Here is a 17,169-nt window from a genome sequence, read left to right as displayed (position 1 = left end):
CGAATTTAATTATTGGGCAGACATTTTAAATTTTTTGAAATTTTTGGGCGGGATTTTAAAATTTAAAATGAAAATTTGAAATAAAAAAATTCTGGGTTCAAATTCAACCATCGTTGGTCGTATATAATCAGTCGCATCTAGTATAAATACAACTGACTACTAAATATCACTCATATATGTACGAAGGTCCCAAAACCGATCGCATTTAACTAAATTCGACCGTCAGCGGTTGAATTTAATTAAATGTGACCGGTTTTGGGCCGGTTGTATTTAGCTGTTTTTCTTGTAGTGCCATAAGATGTACTCTGGAAAGCAGGGATACTCAGGTAAGGTGAAGAATCGCGTAGGCGGTGCGCGACGTGTGCGGGGGTGTGTCGCGGTGTGCCGAGGTGCGTACGCGGTGCGCCATGTGACGTGTCGACGAATTGCAGAGACTCGATACGGGGGGGGTGCGGGAGGGGGAGTATTTGTAATTTCACATCAACTAAAACTCAAACAAAAAACTAACGGGTCTTTATATTTTAATTACTTACCAATTGAGTGTTACAAGCCCAGCCCTAATTGGAAAGGAGGGGATAAACACTGCTCCTCTTCTTGTTATTCTCCGGCACCGACGTTCTCCGGCACCGACATTCTCCGGCACCGACGTTCTCCGGCACCGACATTCTCCGGCACCGACGTTCTCAGGCCAACTTCTTCTCTTCTCGTAACTCGTAAGTCTTCTCTTCTTGTTCTCCGTTCGTTCAAGTCTTCCCTTTTTTTCCTTTCTTCTTTGCCCTTTCCAGTCTTTTCTTCTCTGCTAATCCGGTCGACGTCGATGTCGATGATGTGTCTTCTCTCTTTGTGTAACGTGTGTATATGTTAATTGGGTTGGGATTTTATTTTGTGGGCTAGTACAAGTCTCACAGTCTCACAGCCACTGTCCATTTTTAGTTTTGTTGTTTAATATTTATTTTTGTGATTTTGTTTATTAAATATTGTTATATATATGTTTGTAGGAATAAAATGCTTGAAGCCTTGAATTGATAGTGTTATTAATATATTGCAAAATTGGACCGAAAGATGCAGTAGCTTCTGTCTTTGTTTTTTTTTCTTTTTTGATTTGTAATTTGTTGCTTTTATTTTTGTAGTAATGGAACAACAATCATCAACAAGTTATGCAGCAACTATCGGGGCTTCTCTAAGCCAACCTACAGGAGGTGTTGATGTTTTATGGAAACACATGACTAAAATTGTAAAATCGGGTGGAAGGAGTGGAAATGCAAAAATCAAATGCAACTTTTGTAATTTTGAATTCACGGGCTCATATTTAAGAGTAAAAGCACATTTGATGAGAATAAAAGGTCAAGGAGTTCAAATTTGTGTCAAAATCACTCCACAAATCTTTTGTGAGTTGCAAAGGGAGTTGGCGGAGGAGGAAGAAAGGAGGAAACCAATTGACATTCCACTACCTCCTTCATCTCAAACTCAATCATGTAGTAGCGCTTGGGGAGGGGGAGCTATTAAGTTACAAATGGATGGATTAAAAAGGAAAGAAATTGAAACCAATAATCCAATTCAAAAGGCATATAATATGGACTTGAGAGCACAATTGGATAACGAGATTGCAAGAGCATTCTATTCTGGGGGCATGCCATTTCACTATGCTAGAAATCCTCATTACAATAAGTCATATACAATAGCTTCTGAGTTCAACCTTTCAAGCTATGTTCCTCCCACTTATAATGCTTTACGCACCATATTGTTGCAAAAAGAAAGAGCCAATATTGAGAGGTTGTTAGTTCCAATCAGGACTACTTGAAATGAGAAAAGGGTCAGTATAATTTCCGATGGATGGAGTGATACTCAAAGAAGGCCACTAATTAATTTTATGGTGGTTACGAAAAATGGTTTTATGTTCTTGAAAGCGGCTAATTATGAAGTCAAAGATAAATTTCATCTTGCTACCTTGATGCGAGAGGTGATCATGAAGGTGGGACCTCAAAATGTGGTCCAAGTTATTACTGACAATGCTCCTATTTGCAAGGCTGCAGGTATGAAAGTAAAATCATTCATTACTTTATGATTTGTCCATCATATGCATTTTGTATGTTTCTTTTTATATTCTAATAATAAGTTTGTTATTAGGTATGGTCATTGAGGCCTCATTTCCTCATATATTTTGGACTCCTTGTGTGGTGCATACTCTTAATTTGACACTAAAAAATATTTGTGATGCCAAGAATAGTGAGTCCAATAGAGAGGTGTATGATAAGTGCCATTGGATTACATAGGTAGCTAGTGCTGCAATGTTGATTAAGAATTTCATTCTTAATCATAATATGGTCAACACTATGTTCAACCTTTTTTCTCCCTTGAAGCTTCTTTGTGTTGCTGAGACTAGGTTTGCATATGTTATTATCATGCTTAGGAGGTTCAAACTTCTATAATGTGCTCTTGAAAGATTGGTTCTTTGTGAGGAGTGGAGTACTTACCGTGAATATGATCTCCCGAAAGCTCAAGTCATTAGGATGACGATACTTGATGAATATTGGTGGGATGGTGTTGATTATATTCTTGAGTTCACTGCTCCTATGTATGATATACTGCGTTTCTCTGATACGGATAAGCCTTCATTGTACTTAGTTTATGACATGTGGGATGATATGATTGAGAAAGTGAAGAATATCATATATAGGCATGAGAAGAAAGAGCTCTTTGAAGAATCTCCTTTCTATGATGTAGTTTATACGATTCTTATTGCTAGATGGACTAAGAGTTCTTCACCAATTCATTGCTTTGCACATTCACTCAATCCAAGGTAAATTTATAACCTCTAAATCTATCTAGATAGAGTCACATTTGCATGTTATAATTATTGATGGAATTTATTTGATTTGTGTAGGTATTATAGTTATAATTGGCTTAATGGAGCTCCTAATCGTCTTCCCCCTCATCAAGATATTGAGCTATCTCGAGAAAGAAATAAATACATTAAGAGATATTTTCCAGATGGGGAGGCAAGAAAAGCTGTAAGTATTGAGCATGCTCAATTTTCAGGACAAATGGATATCTTCGGTAATGCTGACTCCATTGAAGATAGAGGCACTATGGATCCGAAGATGTGGTGGCTTGTTCATGGAGCTTCAGCTCCAAATATTCTAAAAATAGCTTTGAAGCTATTGGGTCAGCCTTGTTCTTCATCTTGTTGTGAAATAAATTGGAGTACTTATTCCTTTATTCATTCGGTTAGAAGGAATAAGATATTACCAACTCGGGCGGAAGACTTGGTTTATGTGCACACCAACCTTCGACTCCTTTCTAGAAAAAGTGACCTTTATTTGAAGGGAGAGACAAAGTTGTGGGATGTTGGTGGTGATCACTTTGATCCACTTGACGGTGCCGAGAAGCTTGAGATAGCTAGTCTTTCTCTTGATGAGCCCGAGATGGAACGGATGATTTATCAAGATGATGATGTTTAATTTAAATTTAGTAATATTAATTTGACTTTCATTTGTTAAGACTTAAGGATGATGAACTTGTGGATTTGATGACTTTCATTAGGTTTAATTAGAATGCTACTTCTAATTATTAAATATTTGATGTCTTTTATTTATATTTTCTAAGTAATTGTTAAATATATATATATAATAATATATTTAAAATATTTTAATATTTGTCGTATCCCCCCGCACCCGTATCCCCATTTTTTGAAATTTACTGAATTCTCGTATCCCCGCACCGCGCACCCCGCACCTGCACTCGCACTCGTGCTTCACAGGATGTACTAAACCATTTTCTAAGTTATCACTAATTCTTTCTATTTTTGGCTCAGTAAATCTTTGCAAATTTTGTAGGTCTGTGCCCATCCTTCGTCAGTTAATCTTGGCTCTTGATCTTGCACTCTTTAAGTTGCTTTTGTAGACTTTCCAATCTAAGTGAATAGATCATTTGTTGATTGATAATCTTGAATCTTTAACTTGTCTGCATTACTGTATTTGAGGTTCATATCGAGATCTCCAGTCTGTTCTATAGAGAAGTGACATCTCGATAAGTATAATGACTTATCGAGATCTCTGAGTTCTCTATAAGTGTAGTTGACTTGTCGAGGTCTCTGATTTCTCTTTACATGTACTTGACTTGTCGAGGTCTATAGATCTCTACATGTAAAAATGACTTGTCGATATCTCTGAGATCTCTATATGCATTATGACTTGTCGATATCTCTGAGATCTATAATAAGAAATTGACTTGTCGATATCTCCAATCTTCACATCTTCATTTGACTTGTTGATATCTCTGAGTTCTCTACATGTAAAAATGACTTGTCGATATCTCCAATCTTCACATCTTCATTTGACTTGTCAAAATCTCTGAGACTTCTCTATAAGCCATTTTGGACTTGTCGATAAATCATTCCAGAGTTCTAGAATGACTTCTCTATATAACTTATCTGTGACTTGTCGATATCTTGACTTAGAATAATTTTCATGAAACAGATTTATTCAACTCCAAGCTTTTACATCTTTTCTCCGAGTCATGATCTTTGCTTAATCTTCTTCCAGAGTTTATTCTTAGGCTTGAAACTGTTCACAGAATTATACACCAGTCTAATCTTCTAACCTTTTTACAGACTCAAAAAATATAAAATATAATACAGATTTAGGTCATTATACAACTAAATCTCAGGGTGGTCAATGTGACTTGTCTTGTTATTATAAATGCATGTCTTGCACAACAATCTCTCCAATTTGTGAGAAGATTTCTTATCATAAATTCATGCCTGATAACAAGATTAACCTCAAGTTAAAAAATAATTACATAAAATTTGACAGATTTGACAAATTTCAACATTTATATATTGAGAAATTACATTAGTTCAATAGTACAAAACTAGGTAAAATCTTCATAGCCTGGTTCTTTCCTAATGAGGTCCTTGAGATTTATAAGCACATTGAGTTCTTCAATAATTTCTGTCCCTCTCAAGGCTTCTACCAGTTTGTGCTACTCATCCAATTTATAACTATTGAGGCAATTAACTCTAAATCTTGTGTAACTTGCCAATCTTTATGTTTAGAAAGTGTTCATCTTTTGAAATTCTACTCGTCCCCTTTGCCTTGAGCTCATTTGATCTTTGTTCAAATCTAGCAATTTCTTCTGCATACTTCCTATCCTTTATTCCTTTTCAGCCCTTGCTTTTACATTTCTTCCTTCCCTTTCTCTCAGCCTTACACACATCACTACCTTCCATGCCCTTGTACTTGTGTCCTTGTCCTTCATCTGTGATGCGCCAGTTTAAAGGTAGAAAATCAGTCTGATTAAAGCAATTTTGGATAATCCCCTTACTAACTTGCAGTTTCTTTGGTTTTCTCCCAACAGTCTTGAAATGAGTCTTGATTGGTGCCTTAAATGAAGGTAGATTTGAGATTTTCTTTAAGGAGGTTTGGTTAGAATTGATTGGTATTTTAAGTATGGTATTTTCAGTTTGTTTGTACAAAAGTTTAGGCTTGGAGGTTAAAGGTGGTTGAGTGTTTGAGCTTGCAGGCTTAAAGGTTTGAGTAGGTTGAATCTTGACTTGTAGTTCTTGAACATTTTTCTTGACACCTTCTTCTTCACTCTTTCTCCTCATTCTACTATATTCTCCCCTTTTCTTCTCATCTCTCTTCTTTTCTAATACTTTGTTTCCAGTTGCTTTAAAAGATTGACTTGAATTTGAGCCAGAAGGTTTTGCTCATTATTCTTTTACTCATCATCATCCTTGTCATCTGTTGTGTTGAATTGAGTATTGGCAACATGGTCTCAGTATTCCGTAGGTATCTTCCCAGCATCGTGATCATCTCCTTATCTCCAGCTGTTTTGTTCTTCTTCCTCTTCAAGTCAGTTTCCAATGTCATAATCAATTTTATATTCTCCCTTACACAATTTTTAGGAATTGTGAAGTATCTGCACTGTTTGGTTTGTGGACAGATGTAGGCCACCCCCTTTCTTGGATATAGATAGGCTTCAGGAAAAGCAACTATCTGAGCTTTCTTGAGTTCATTGAGCAATTGGGTGTCCTCTGGAATTACTATATTAACTCTATCAATTATTACATCTAGCTCAGATGCTCTCATGGTTTAAAAATTTGAGAGAGACACATGTCCAAACCATAGTCATTGACATTGGCAACTATCCTTTTCTCCAAAAAGTTGTCAACATTTATTATCACCACTTTGAGGAAATTGATGTTGTTGGCCAAGGCTCCCTTGTAAGTGATGTAGTTATTGTGAAGAGAAACTCTTAGCACAACCAGTAGCTCTTTGAATTCCTTACCTTGACAAGGTCCTACTGCAGCTTTCTGGAGTCTATCTTTACTAACATCTTGAGAAATTTTGATTTGAGTAGAGCTTTGCCCAGAGTGAGATGTAGATTTTCCAGATTTCTTTGAATGTATAGATTTTCCATCTTCCTTGGATTTTTGAATTTTAGCTTCTATACCCCCTTAGTCTTGGCAGCAAGTAGGATTAGTGGAGTTGGAATTTTTGGCCTCACAGCTTCAAGTAGAGCAGGTAATGGAACATTCAAGGCACCCATAATAGCTCTCAGTGAGATAGAATTCCGCCTTTGGAGATGTTTGTGAGAGTCTACTATGGTCCTGATGTCATTTTGTTGACTCTGCACCAAAATAGTGAGAGTTGTGACCTGAGCTGTGAGTGAGTCATTGAAGGCTTGCATATTGGAGACTTGCTGTTGAAGAGATTGAATTTGGAGGTTTGTGAATGTGGAGATTGGTTGTTGGGAGCTTGATGAAGAAGGAGCACCAAATGTGGCTTGAATAGATTCCCTGATTCCTTTTATTAAAAGAGCTGAGGGTTCATATCTAGCCTGATGTAGTTGATCCAATTTGACCCTTTGTGTCATTATTATTTGTGATTTGATTTTGGACAACTTCATGCAGAGCCAGAAAAGATTATTTTAGGTTCTTGATGCTTTGCTCCATACTGGACATATCAAACTTGGCCATTTGATCAGCAAATTTGGTGAGTTTATTCTTGATCTCTACTTGAGTTGGCACAAGGTTTTCCAGCTTGTCTTTCACCAATCTTCTAATTCTGTCTTGATGACTATTCATAGTTTGTTGTAGTTCTTTACCAATGAGGTGAAAAGTTTTGAGATGGGCTTTATAGACTTTTGTAATAACATCAAACTTTCTGTGGACAGAGAGTTTTGGCATTGCTTCCTAGGATAGTTATGTACTCTTCTCTAAACCCCAGCCAAAACCTCATCCATCTCCAAACTAAAGTATTTTTCTAGCCAAACATCAACATTTCCATCTTGTTCAACTTCATTGACAATCTTTTATTGCTGCTCTTCAACATCTGTTTTGTAAGATAGCAAGATAGCCTGATAATCCTGATTGGACATATCAGTAGTGAGAAACTGTTGTGTAATGTTAGCAAGGCCAGAGAGTTGGTCCACTAGAAGATCATTCATGGTTATTGACTGAGTTTGAGCATCCTGCAGCCACTGTGTGATGAGGTGTGAGGGTTATTGAGTAGAGTTGGAGGTAATGGTATATCTGTTTGAGTTGAGGTAGAGGGTCGAGAAGTGGTTGGTGACCCTGTGATTGGAATCACAGTTGAACTCACAGTAGAAACTGTGGTTATGACAGTGTGTTCACCAAGAGTGGGAACCTCCATTTGAATTGAAGGGGATTTGATCGAGTTACTGTCATGTACCATGGCCTCAAACCCTTGTTCTTCTTGCAAATAACTGGCACTTGGATGTGCTTGACTTGTCTCCCCAATAATTGGATCATTGATAATTGGACTCCTAGATTCAATTGCTAAAGCAATTTAAACCAGGGTTTTGAGGAGAGTTGTCCTTATATGAGGAACCTCCAATTGGAACCTCCAATTGAATTGGAGAGGGTTTAGATAGCCCCCCAAGAGTACTACCCTCAAACCTTTCAATTTATGAAGATTCATTTGCACATGAATGTGCATTTGTTACAACCACAGGATCTTCGGTAAAATCTGATGAAACACCTATGTTTTTGTTGGTGTCATCAAGGTCTACCCCAAAGTGTAGCCTCTCCCCAACTGATTGTGGTTCCTGGGTGGTGAGCACAGTTTCATAAACCGTGTCACTTGATGTTAGCAACACTTGTGAGATGGATACAAGTATTTCATTATATGTAGATGAAATTTGAGAGATTAGATTAGTGATTTGAGAATTGAGTTTTGGAAGCTCCCCCTGAATGGATGAGGGAGCTTCAAGAGATGTGCCCTAAGTATTTGTGCCATCCTAATTCCTTCTTTCATAAACTTGAATGTGTTCAAGTTGTGGTGCAAACTTTTTATAGGATGCACTAGGGGAGTGCTTTGTTCAATAGAGACACCCAGTTGAGAGGATGCCTCTAGAGTCTGTTTTAAACCCTCTTTTTCAACTATATCCTTTTGGGAGGATGCAAAGGTAGCTTGAGTGATCATCTCAAATTTCTTTACCTTCTTTGGTTTCTTGACCAGGTTAGACTCTATTTGTATTTGGTCCTCACCACTCTCATTTATAACTGTCAAGAGTTCCTGCTTTCTCTTCTTTTTACTCACTTCAGCCTTTTGAGAGGATGAAGTGGTTGGTTTCCTAGCTTCTAATGGTAAATAAGGAAGGGTCTCAGTTTTGGAAGGCCCCTGTTGGTGTTCCTGTGTTTGTTCTTCCACAGGTACATGAGCCATTACTGTAATAGTTACGATTATTCACCTCATGTCAGGAATAGGGTAAGGGTAAGTCCTGAATCTCTCCAATATAAATAGAGTGATTCTAAGACTTACAAGTACCTTATTCTTTGTAATGAGTGAGCCAAATAAAATTTTGGACACTTGTTTATAATTGCTTATTTTTGTTCTATCTATACCATTAAGTAAATGAATTTCTTGAACTTTATGATTTAAAGTTGACATTATAAACCTAGGAAAAAAAATTCCTTACCTATTGTGACCAAAGGCATTATGAGCCTTGTGCTAAGTTCCTTCAGAATCAGAATCCCCACATTGATGTGTCGTGAGCCACGGAGAATACCAGCTTCTGGACCACACTTGAGATGTTATCATAGCCTGTCTTCCTGCAGGTGAAAGCCCTCATAATTGAGTCAAACAGGAATGACCATTCCCTCCTCAGTTGCTTCTTGTTTAGACTAGCCAGATTGATCTTCTCAGTATAGTTGATAAAGTCCATGAACTCAGCTAGCTCTTCTTGAGTTGGGACCTCCACCAAGTTGTCAGTAGGAATACCCAAAGCCAGGTTGACATCATTCTCATTGAACTCCGCATATTGCCCTTGAATTGTATAGTTCACCACCAAAGATGCAGCTTGATTCTAATGCACAACTGTTCTAATCACAGCTGAGTTCCAGAAATCATTGAGAATATCCAAATACATAATTGGATTTGCAGTTAAAGCACCTGCAAAGAATGTCTCGGAAAGGAACTTGACAAAGCTCTTGAAGCTATTAGGAGCTTGGTTAGCATCTGTGAATGCAAGGTAGTTTGTGCCCTCCTTTAGAATAAAAGTTCTAACATTGTTTGATATTATTTAAGTGTTTGAATTTGAGTGGGTAAGAGATTTGAAGAAGAAAGAGTTCGAAATTTGAGAGAGCGGTTAAGATGTGGAAAAATTAGCTCACTTGAGATCTCAAAAGCGTAAAGAGGGGTTATGTCGAGATGTTTGGGTATTTATACAAAAAGGTAAGTGACTTATCGAGAAGTAGAGATAAACGGTTGGGATTTATTTATCGGGAAGTCACATGTAAGAATAGATACATATACATATCGATATGTCACTTTCCTGGCTCTTATCGAGCACTAAAAGGTGACTTATCGAGATGTCAAATAAATACCTAGTTTGTCCTGAATGGACTGAATTTCCCCCCATTTTATTTGAATAAATCAAAATAAAATTAGAATGATTTTATATCAAAATTATTTTACTAAAATAATTTATTGAACTAAATTATTTCAGTTATGAGTTATCGAGAAGTCTAAGAATGATACTTGTTAAGAACTCAATCGAGAAGTCTCAAAGTGACTTATCGAGATCTCTACAATGAACTATCGAGAAGTCATAATGATACTTGTCGAGAATTCATTCGAGAAGTCAAGAAAATGACTTATCGAGAACTTTATCGAGAAGTCTCAAAATGACTTGTCGAGAAGTCAATTAGACTTATCTAGAAATCAGTTCTCTATATACTTTTGTTGCTTTAGATTATGCCTTATGCTAATTTTATATATTAAAAATGTAAATTAACAGTTAAACAGTTTTCTTAGAATTTGAAAAATTCCAAGCTAAATATTGAATTTTTGAAAAATAAATATGCAGAGATTTATGAAAATATTTATAACTCAGATTCCAGTTAATTTCCAATTAAATCAAATTAATTTTGATTCACTAGAAATTAATTTGCTACAACATATTAGCTGAGTTCTTACCTTTAGGATGAAGAATTTAATATTCCAATTTCACCAAGTCTAATGAAAGTTGCTTCATCCAAAGATTTAGTAAAAATGTCAGCTAATTTTTTTTATGTTGGAACAAAAATAAGCTCAATAGTACCATTTGCAGCATGTTCTCTAATAAAATGGTACCTTACATCAATGTGTTTTGTTCTAGAATGATTAACTGGATTAGCAACAATAGAAATAGCACTAGTATTGTCACACATAATTGGAATTTTATGCAACACTAAGCCATAATCCATTAGCTTAATTCTAATCCAAAGCACTTGAGCACAACAACTTTCAACATCTATGTATTCAGCCTCAGTTGTAGAAGTTAACACAGATTTTTATTTCTTGTTATACCAGTATGCAAGTCTTTGTCCAAAAATCTGACAGCTTTCACTAGTACTTTTTCTATCAACCCTGCATCCAGCAAAATCTGCATCTGTGTATCCAACAGCTTCAAATCCACCTCCCTTAGGATACCATAATCTCAAGTTTGGTGTTCCCTTTAAGTATTTGAAAATTCTCTTCACAACCATCAAATGTGATTCCTTTGATTCGGCTTGAAATCTTGTACAAAGACATGTTGCAAACAAAATATCTGATCTACTTGCAGTCAAATACAACAAAGATCCAATTATTCATCTATAACTTGAAATGTTTACACTTTTTCCTTTCTTATCTTCATCCAACTTTGTAACTGTAGACATAGGTGTTGATGCAGGTGAACAATCAACCATTCCAAATTTCTTCAAAAAATCTTTACCATACTTGGTCTGGATGATGAAGATTCCATCACTTCTTTGACTGACTTGAAGTCCAAGAAAGTAACTTAATTCTCCCATCATGCTCATTTCATATTTACTCTGCATGAGTCTTGAGAATCTTTGACATAGTTTCTTATTTACTGAACCAAAAATGATATCAACCACATAGATCTAAACTAGGATCATATCACCAACATGATGCTTGTAGAATAGAGTCTTGTCAATTGTTCTTCTAGTGAATCCATGTTTAAGTATAAATTCTGACAGTGTGTCATACCAAGCTCTAGGTGCTTGCTTTAATCCATAGAGATCCTTGAGAAGTTGGTAGACAAAATCTGGAAATTCTGGATCTTCAAAGCTAGGTGATTGTTGCACAGAAACCTCTTCTTCCAACTCACCATTTGGGAATGCACTCTTTACATCTATTTGATACACTTTAAAGTTTGAGTGTGCAACAAATGCAAGAAAGATCCTTATTTCTTCAAGTCTTGCAACTGGAGCAAAAGTTTCATCATAATCAATTTCTTCTTCCTGTGAGTAGCCTTTTGCAACAACTTTGCTTTGTTTCTTGTTACAATTCCATTTTCATCCATTTTATTCCTGTACACCCACTTTGTTCCAATTATACTTTTGTTCTTTGGTGCATGAACCAACTTCCAAACTTTATTTCTTTCAAACTGATTTAGCTCTTCTTGCATAAAAGATATCCGGTCAGGATCGAGTAAAGCTTCCTCAATTTTCTTAGGCTCAATTTATGAAAGAAAGCATGCATGTAGATATTCATTAGCAGTTGAACTTCTAATCCTCAATCCAGCATTTGGATCACCAATAATTACTTCTCTTGTGTGACTCCTATCCCATTTTCTGGTGTGAGTTTGTTGACTTGAATTTTCTGCATTTTCTTCACCATCGGCATGACTTGCAGAACTTTCTCTTCTTTCTCCCCCTGAGTTTTTGCTTTCAAATTAAGGTGTTTGAGATGAGCTTTCATTCTCATGATTCACTTGTTCAGTTGACTCTTCATTCATTTTGTTGCTTGTGTTGACTTCAGCTTCATCTTCAGAATCACTATCAATGTTGAGATTTTCAAACTTTAGGGCTTCGGCTTCATTTTCATGAAGGCATTCCAAGTCTAGACACTTTTCATCATCAAACGTCACATCTTTGATTTCCATAATTTTCTTTTGTTAAATCACATAGACTTTGTAGGCAGTTCTCTCCAATAAATATCCCAGAAAAATTGCTTCAAAGACTTTAGAGTCAAATTTTTCCACATATTCAGAGTTGTCTTTTAGAATATAACACTTGCTTCCAATCACATGCAGATGCTTCACAATAAGCTTCCTTTTTGATAAGATTGAGTAGGGGGATTTTCCAAGATTTTGTTGATTAATATATATTTTGAGTGTAGCATGCAACGTTGACAGCTTCTTCCCAATAACTTGTTGGAAAATTGGCATCTTGCAACATTTTTCTAGCAGCCTCAACCAAAGTTCTTTCTTTCAACTACCCCATTTTGCTGAGGTGTTCTAGCTGTTGAGAATTCTTGAACAATGCCCTTGTCCTTGTAGAATTCAGTTAAGGTTGCATTTCTGAATTATGTGCCATTGTCACTCCTCAATCTTTTTACACAATTCAAATCTTCAGCTTGCTTCTCAATCTTCTTGATGTGTTCAATAATGATGTGTGGAGTTCCATCCTTAGAATGCATAAACTCTATGCATGTATACCTTGAGTAGTCATCCACAATCACAAGTGCATATTTCTTTTTTAAAATTGATAAAACATTAACTGGTCCAAACAGGTCCATGTGAATGAGTTGCAAATGTGCACTTATAGAATTCACAGCTTTGCTTTTGTGACTAGACCTTTTCATTTTGCCTTTTTGACAAGCCTCACAAACTTCATTTTGAGCAAACTCCAGATTTGACATGTCTCTCACTAACTCCTTTTTCACCAGGGTATTGATAGCTTTGTAATTCAGGCGAGAGAGCTTTTTGTGCCACATCTTGCTTTGCTTAAAAGATGCCTTGGTGTAGAAGCAACAGATTTCATCCTTATTTGCTGAGAATAAGTCGGCAACAAACCAGATTCCCTTTCTTTCTCCTTTCAAAGCAACTTCACCAGTCTTCTTGCTGATAATTGAGCATTCGCCTTTATCAAATGAAACTTTGAATCCTCTATCTGTGAATTGACTGACACTCAGGAGATTCACCTCAAGACCAGCTACCAGTGTTGCATCTTCAATGATAATATTTCCAGAAACTAAATTACCATATTCCATTGTGAATCCTTTGTTGTTGTCTTCAAAAGTCACCAATGGGCCAGCTATCTCCTCAAATTGTGATAGCAGGGCTTTATCACTTGTCATATGCCTGGAGCATCCACTGTTTATGATCTATATGACCGTCTTCTCTTTTCCCTGCACACAATGAGAATTAAGTGTGTTTAGCTACCCAAGTAGTGTTAGGTATTTTCTTCTTGTTAACAAGGTGTGTAAAAGTAGAATTTGATGATTCAGAAAGAATAGTGTTTAAATTTTGCTTTGCAGTTTTCTTCTTGGCTCTAGACTCAGTTTTTGCCTCTTTGAGATTCATTCTCAGTCTATAACAGCTTGTCATTACTTTCATGTTGCAAGAAATGCAATCAAATTTATCACAGAAGAATAGGGGTCTTCAGCCTTTGCTTTATTGTATTTGCAGGCTCCCATTTTTGGCTCACTAACAGCCTTTTTGCAAAGGTGAGTTAGATGACTTGTAGAGCCACATTTTTGACATTGCTTTTTGGCAGCATCTGCAACAAATACAAATTTATTGCTCTTGTTCACTCCAATTTTCCCATTCCTATTTTTTTTTTCTTTCCTGAATTTTCAATCTTGATTTCCGTGATTGACTTCTCAGAAACTTGATTCACCATGGGCTTCTTTTCAGTGTTAGGAGTTGGAGTTGTTTCAGTGCATTTCTTTTCATTGTCTTTATCTGCAAGCTCTTGCTTGATGACCAACTCAACTTCACTGAAATTGACTTCAAATGCTTTGAACAAAGGTGCATCAACTTTTCTCAGCATAGCCGAAACATCTTGATTTACAATAGCCTTTCTGTAATAACCCCAATTTTTGGAATTTTTGAAACCATTATGAATAGTGTTTTGCTGATTATGCTGAATAAGAAAACTTTGCATGCCACACTATGTAGGGGATTTTTTATTGATCTTCTGGGATATTATTAGTACTCTGTGTGGTATATAAGTGTATGTAAAGATCATCAGAATCCAAATCCGAACACTTTGATTTTTCCCGAAAATCCACCAGATATCGAAAGAATTGAGTATAAGGTAACAGGATAAAAAGGATTTAAATTCAAGGATTATAAGAGAGGATCATAAAAGGAATATAATGTATTGAGAAAGGTTAAGAAAACCCAAGTAATAAGATCCCGGGTATGATCCCTCAAACGATAAACGAAAACGAAAGTTAAGCGAACCGCATAACAGATCAGCGGTCATTAGCCAAGTAATTAGAAGTTAATCAAGGGGTTAGTGGATGATGATGTCATCACACCAACAAGAGAAAGACAAGTGTAATAAGGTGACATCACATGATGACCTAAGCATGACATAAGGGAAGGAGGTGTGGTTGATTAATAACCACACCATTTTTCATGGGTAAATAGGTAATTAATCAAAAACAAAAGCTAGCAACCAAGCAAACAAATCAAAAAAACCCCAAAACACTCCCATTTTCAAGAAGAGCTCTCGGCTTTTCTTCTTTTTCAAAGAAGAAAATTCCAAAATTCAAGATCCAAGCCTTGTTAATTAGTGAGGTAATTATCTAAGGTTCCTTGTACATAGATATGGATATCCTATAAGTTTAAGCTTCAAATTCCTTCACAATCTCTTCCAATAAATCAAGGAAGAAGATGGTGAATAGTAACCTTCAAGAAATAACTTTGGTTTTCTTGATTTTTTATGAAAGTTCAAGGTAGCTTAAGCATAGATCAAGGCTTCCATGGGCATTCCAAGGATCTTTCATTGATTAAAAGCTTCAAGGAAGGTATATCATCTCTAAACCCTAGCTTTACTTTGTATATTAGGATGATTTTAGTTGTTATGGTAAAAGATTATCTTAATGCTTGTAGGTTTAGAGTTTGGGTTGGAGTTGTAGTGAATTGAATGTTGAAACTTGTTGATTAGTAAAGGACTTAAGTATAGTTTTAAATTCATGATTGAGAATAACATAAATTGGAGAACTTGAGGTTTTGGGGGCTGTTGTAGTGTGATATGGATGGATGTTGGTTGTATGAATGAATTGGGATTGATTGGTGGTTGAATTGGTTAGGTAAAATTTTGGGAAATCGCGTAAACATAGCCGTCGTAATGCCCGATTTGCTGTAGACTGTTTTTGTTCTTAACATCAGAACCCTTAAACTCACTGTTAGGTTTTTACCATTGCCATTTTTAGATAGTTCATGTTACGAGCTTCGTTTTGATATGTGGTTCGTTTGATTCCGATGTACGGTTTAGGAGAAACGGTCGTTTTAAGTAACGACGTTTCACGAACGAATCATTACCCCTCGCCTTACTTTGAAACATAGGTTAAAGACCTTAAAGGACTAATTGAAGTATGAAACATTTGTGTAAGGTGTAATAGGCAGTTGGTAAGACACTTGCGAAAGAATCGCCTTAAAACTCGTAATGGTTAATTTATTAAAAATGGTGGAGCCGAGGGTACTCGAGCGACTTAAGTAAGTCGTTAAGCGCGAAAGCGAACGTTAGGACTCTAAATGGTTAAAGTCTAGTTTCTTAAGCGGCCGGGGTTTAATTCCGACTTATGTTGTGGTTCATAGGTTATCGGACCCCCTCTAAGTTTAAGCCTATCCGGGAGCACTCAGGCAAGTTTTCTACCCGTATAACTGTTGTTGTGATGTATATGTGTGTATGCATGATCTTGCGATAAATGCATATTGGTTATTAGCAAATTCTTGCGATATATTGTAGCATGTGATATGGTATATATGCATGCCTGTTTCATATTCTTGAATTATATATCTGTTGGTTAAAATGCTTATTAGTTGCATAAAACCTATGCTTGAGATAAGCGGTATTTGAGTTACCCTTAGTATAGGGGATCAAAAGGTGAACTTTTTCTAAAATCGGGAGTCGAGGCTCCCGAGTATAATATATATATATATATATATATATTTATATATATATATATATGAATAGTTTTTTTTAAACTATGAATCAAATAAGGTTTATTCGATAACTTTATTTTATTAATGAATATTATTTTGAATATTCATTCGAGGACTTATGACTCCGATTATTTACTAATTAATATTCTTTATTTTATTAAAGAATAATGTGTCGATAATCAAACTTACTTTTGATTATTCAAATAAAGATAGTACTTTCGTATAAGTATATCTTTGGTCATTTAATATTCATTGCAAGTATAAGTTTTAAAACTCTACTTCAATTATTGTTATAAAGATTATTCTTTATGAGAATATTATTTAAATAATAATATTCGGATATTTTCTAATAAATTGGGACTGATTTATTTCATTAAATCAGCATTACTCCAAACATTCTTAAAAATGTTTGCAAGTCTTCAAAATGATTTTAAAAGTTAGAGCGGACCCCAAAACTCATTTTTTTTATATATTTAAGATCTTCCTTTCAAAGGGGATTTAAATATTCGCTCAAAACCTGAGGGATCCGGCTCTGTGGTGTGTTTTATATTCGCAACAAGGTTGCTGTTTTGATAAAAGAGTTTTTGATTACTTACCCAACACTCGGGAAGTAAAATTCTTGAAACAAGTTAATCCATTAACAGGCATCGTGTGGGAAATATTGGTGAGTTTTCCTTTCCAACTAGATACGACTTCTTGGTGGAGCCGTATCAACAAGTTTCTACTTGGGGAAAGGGGGGACGAGCTTTACGT

At 35.9% G+C, this 17,169-nt stretch overlaps 1 protein-coding gene across 1 annotated transcript; it reads left to right on the top strand.

The window, feature by feature from the left end:
• The first annotated feature begins 1,870 nt into the window (after window positions 1–1,870).
• LOC141680360 (uncharacterized) lies at window positions 1,871–3,461 on the top strand. The gene is made up of 4 exons (XM_074486610.1): window positions 1,871–2,033; window positions 2,128–2,245; window positions 2,444–2,800; window positions 2,885–3,461. Exons 1-4 carry the CDS (start codon window positions 1,871–1,873, stop codon window positions 3,459–3,461), a joined length of 1,215 nt encoding a protein of 404 aa, XP_074342711.1.
• Window positions 3,462–17,169: the final 13,708 nt, after the last annotated feature.

Source organism: Apium graveolens, chromosome 8 (assembly GCF_009905375.1).
Source record: "Apium graveolens cultivar Ventura chromosome 8, ASM990537v1, whole genome shotgun sequence".
Classification (NCBI taxonomy): Eukaryota; Viridiplantae; Streptophyta; class Magnoliopsida; order Apiales; family Apiaceae; genus Apium; species Apium graveolens.
The sequence above is the reverse complement of the archived record's forward strand: the minus strand, read 5'-3'. Positions and strand labels throughout refer to the sequence as shown.

Excerpts from the sequence above, each read along its gene's own strand:
- LOC141680360 (XM_074486610.1), top strand. The coding sequence starts at position 1,871 with ATGGTGGTTACGAAAAATGGTTTTATGTTCTTGAAAGCGGCTAATTAT. Across the intron at positions 2,034-2,127 it reads TCCTATTTGCAAGGCTGCAG|GTATGGTCATTGAGGCCTCA; the intron begins GTATGAAAGTAA and ends GTTTGTTATTAG. Across the intron at positions 2,801-2,884 it reads GCACATTCACTCAATCCAAG|GTATTATAGTTATAATTGGC; the intron begins GTAAATTTATAA and ends TGATTTGTGTAG.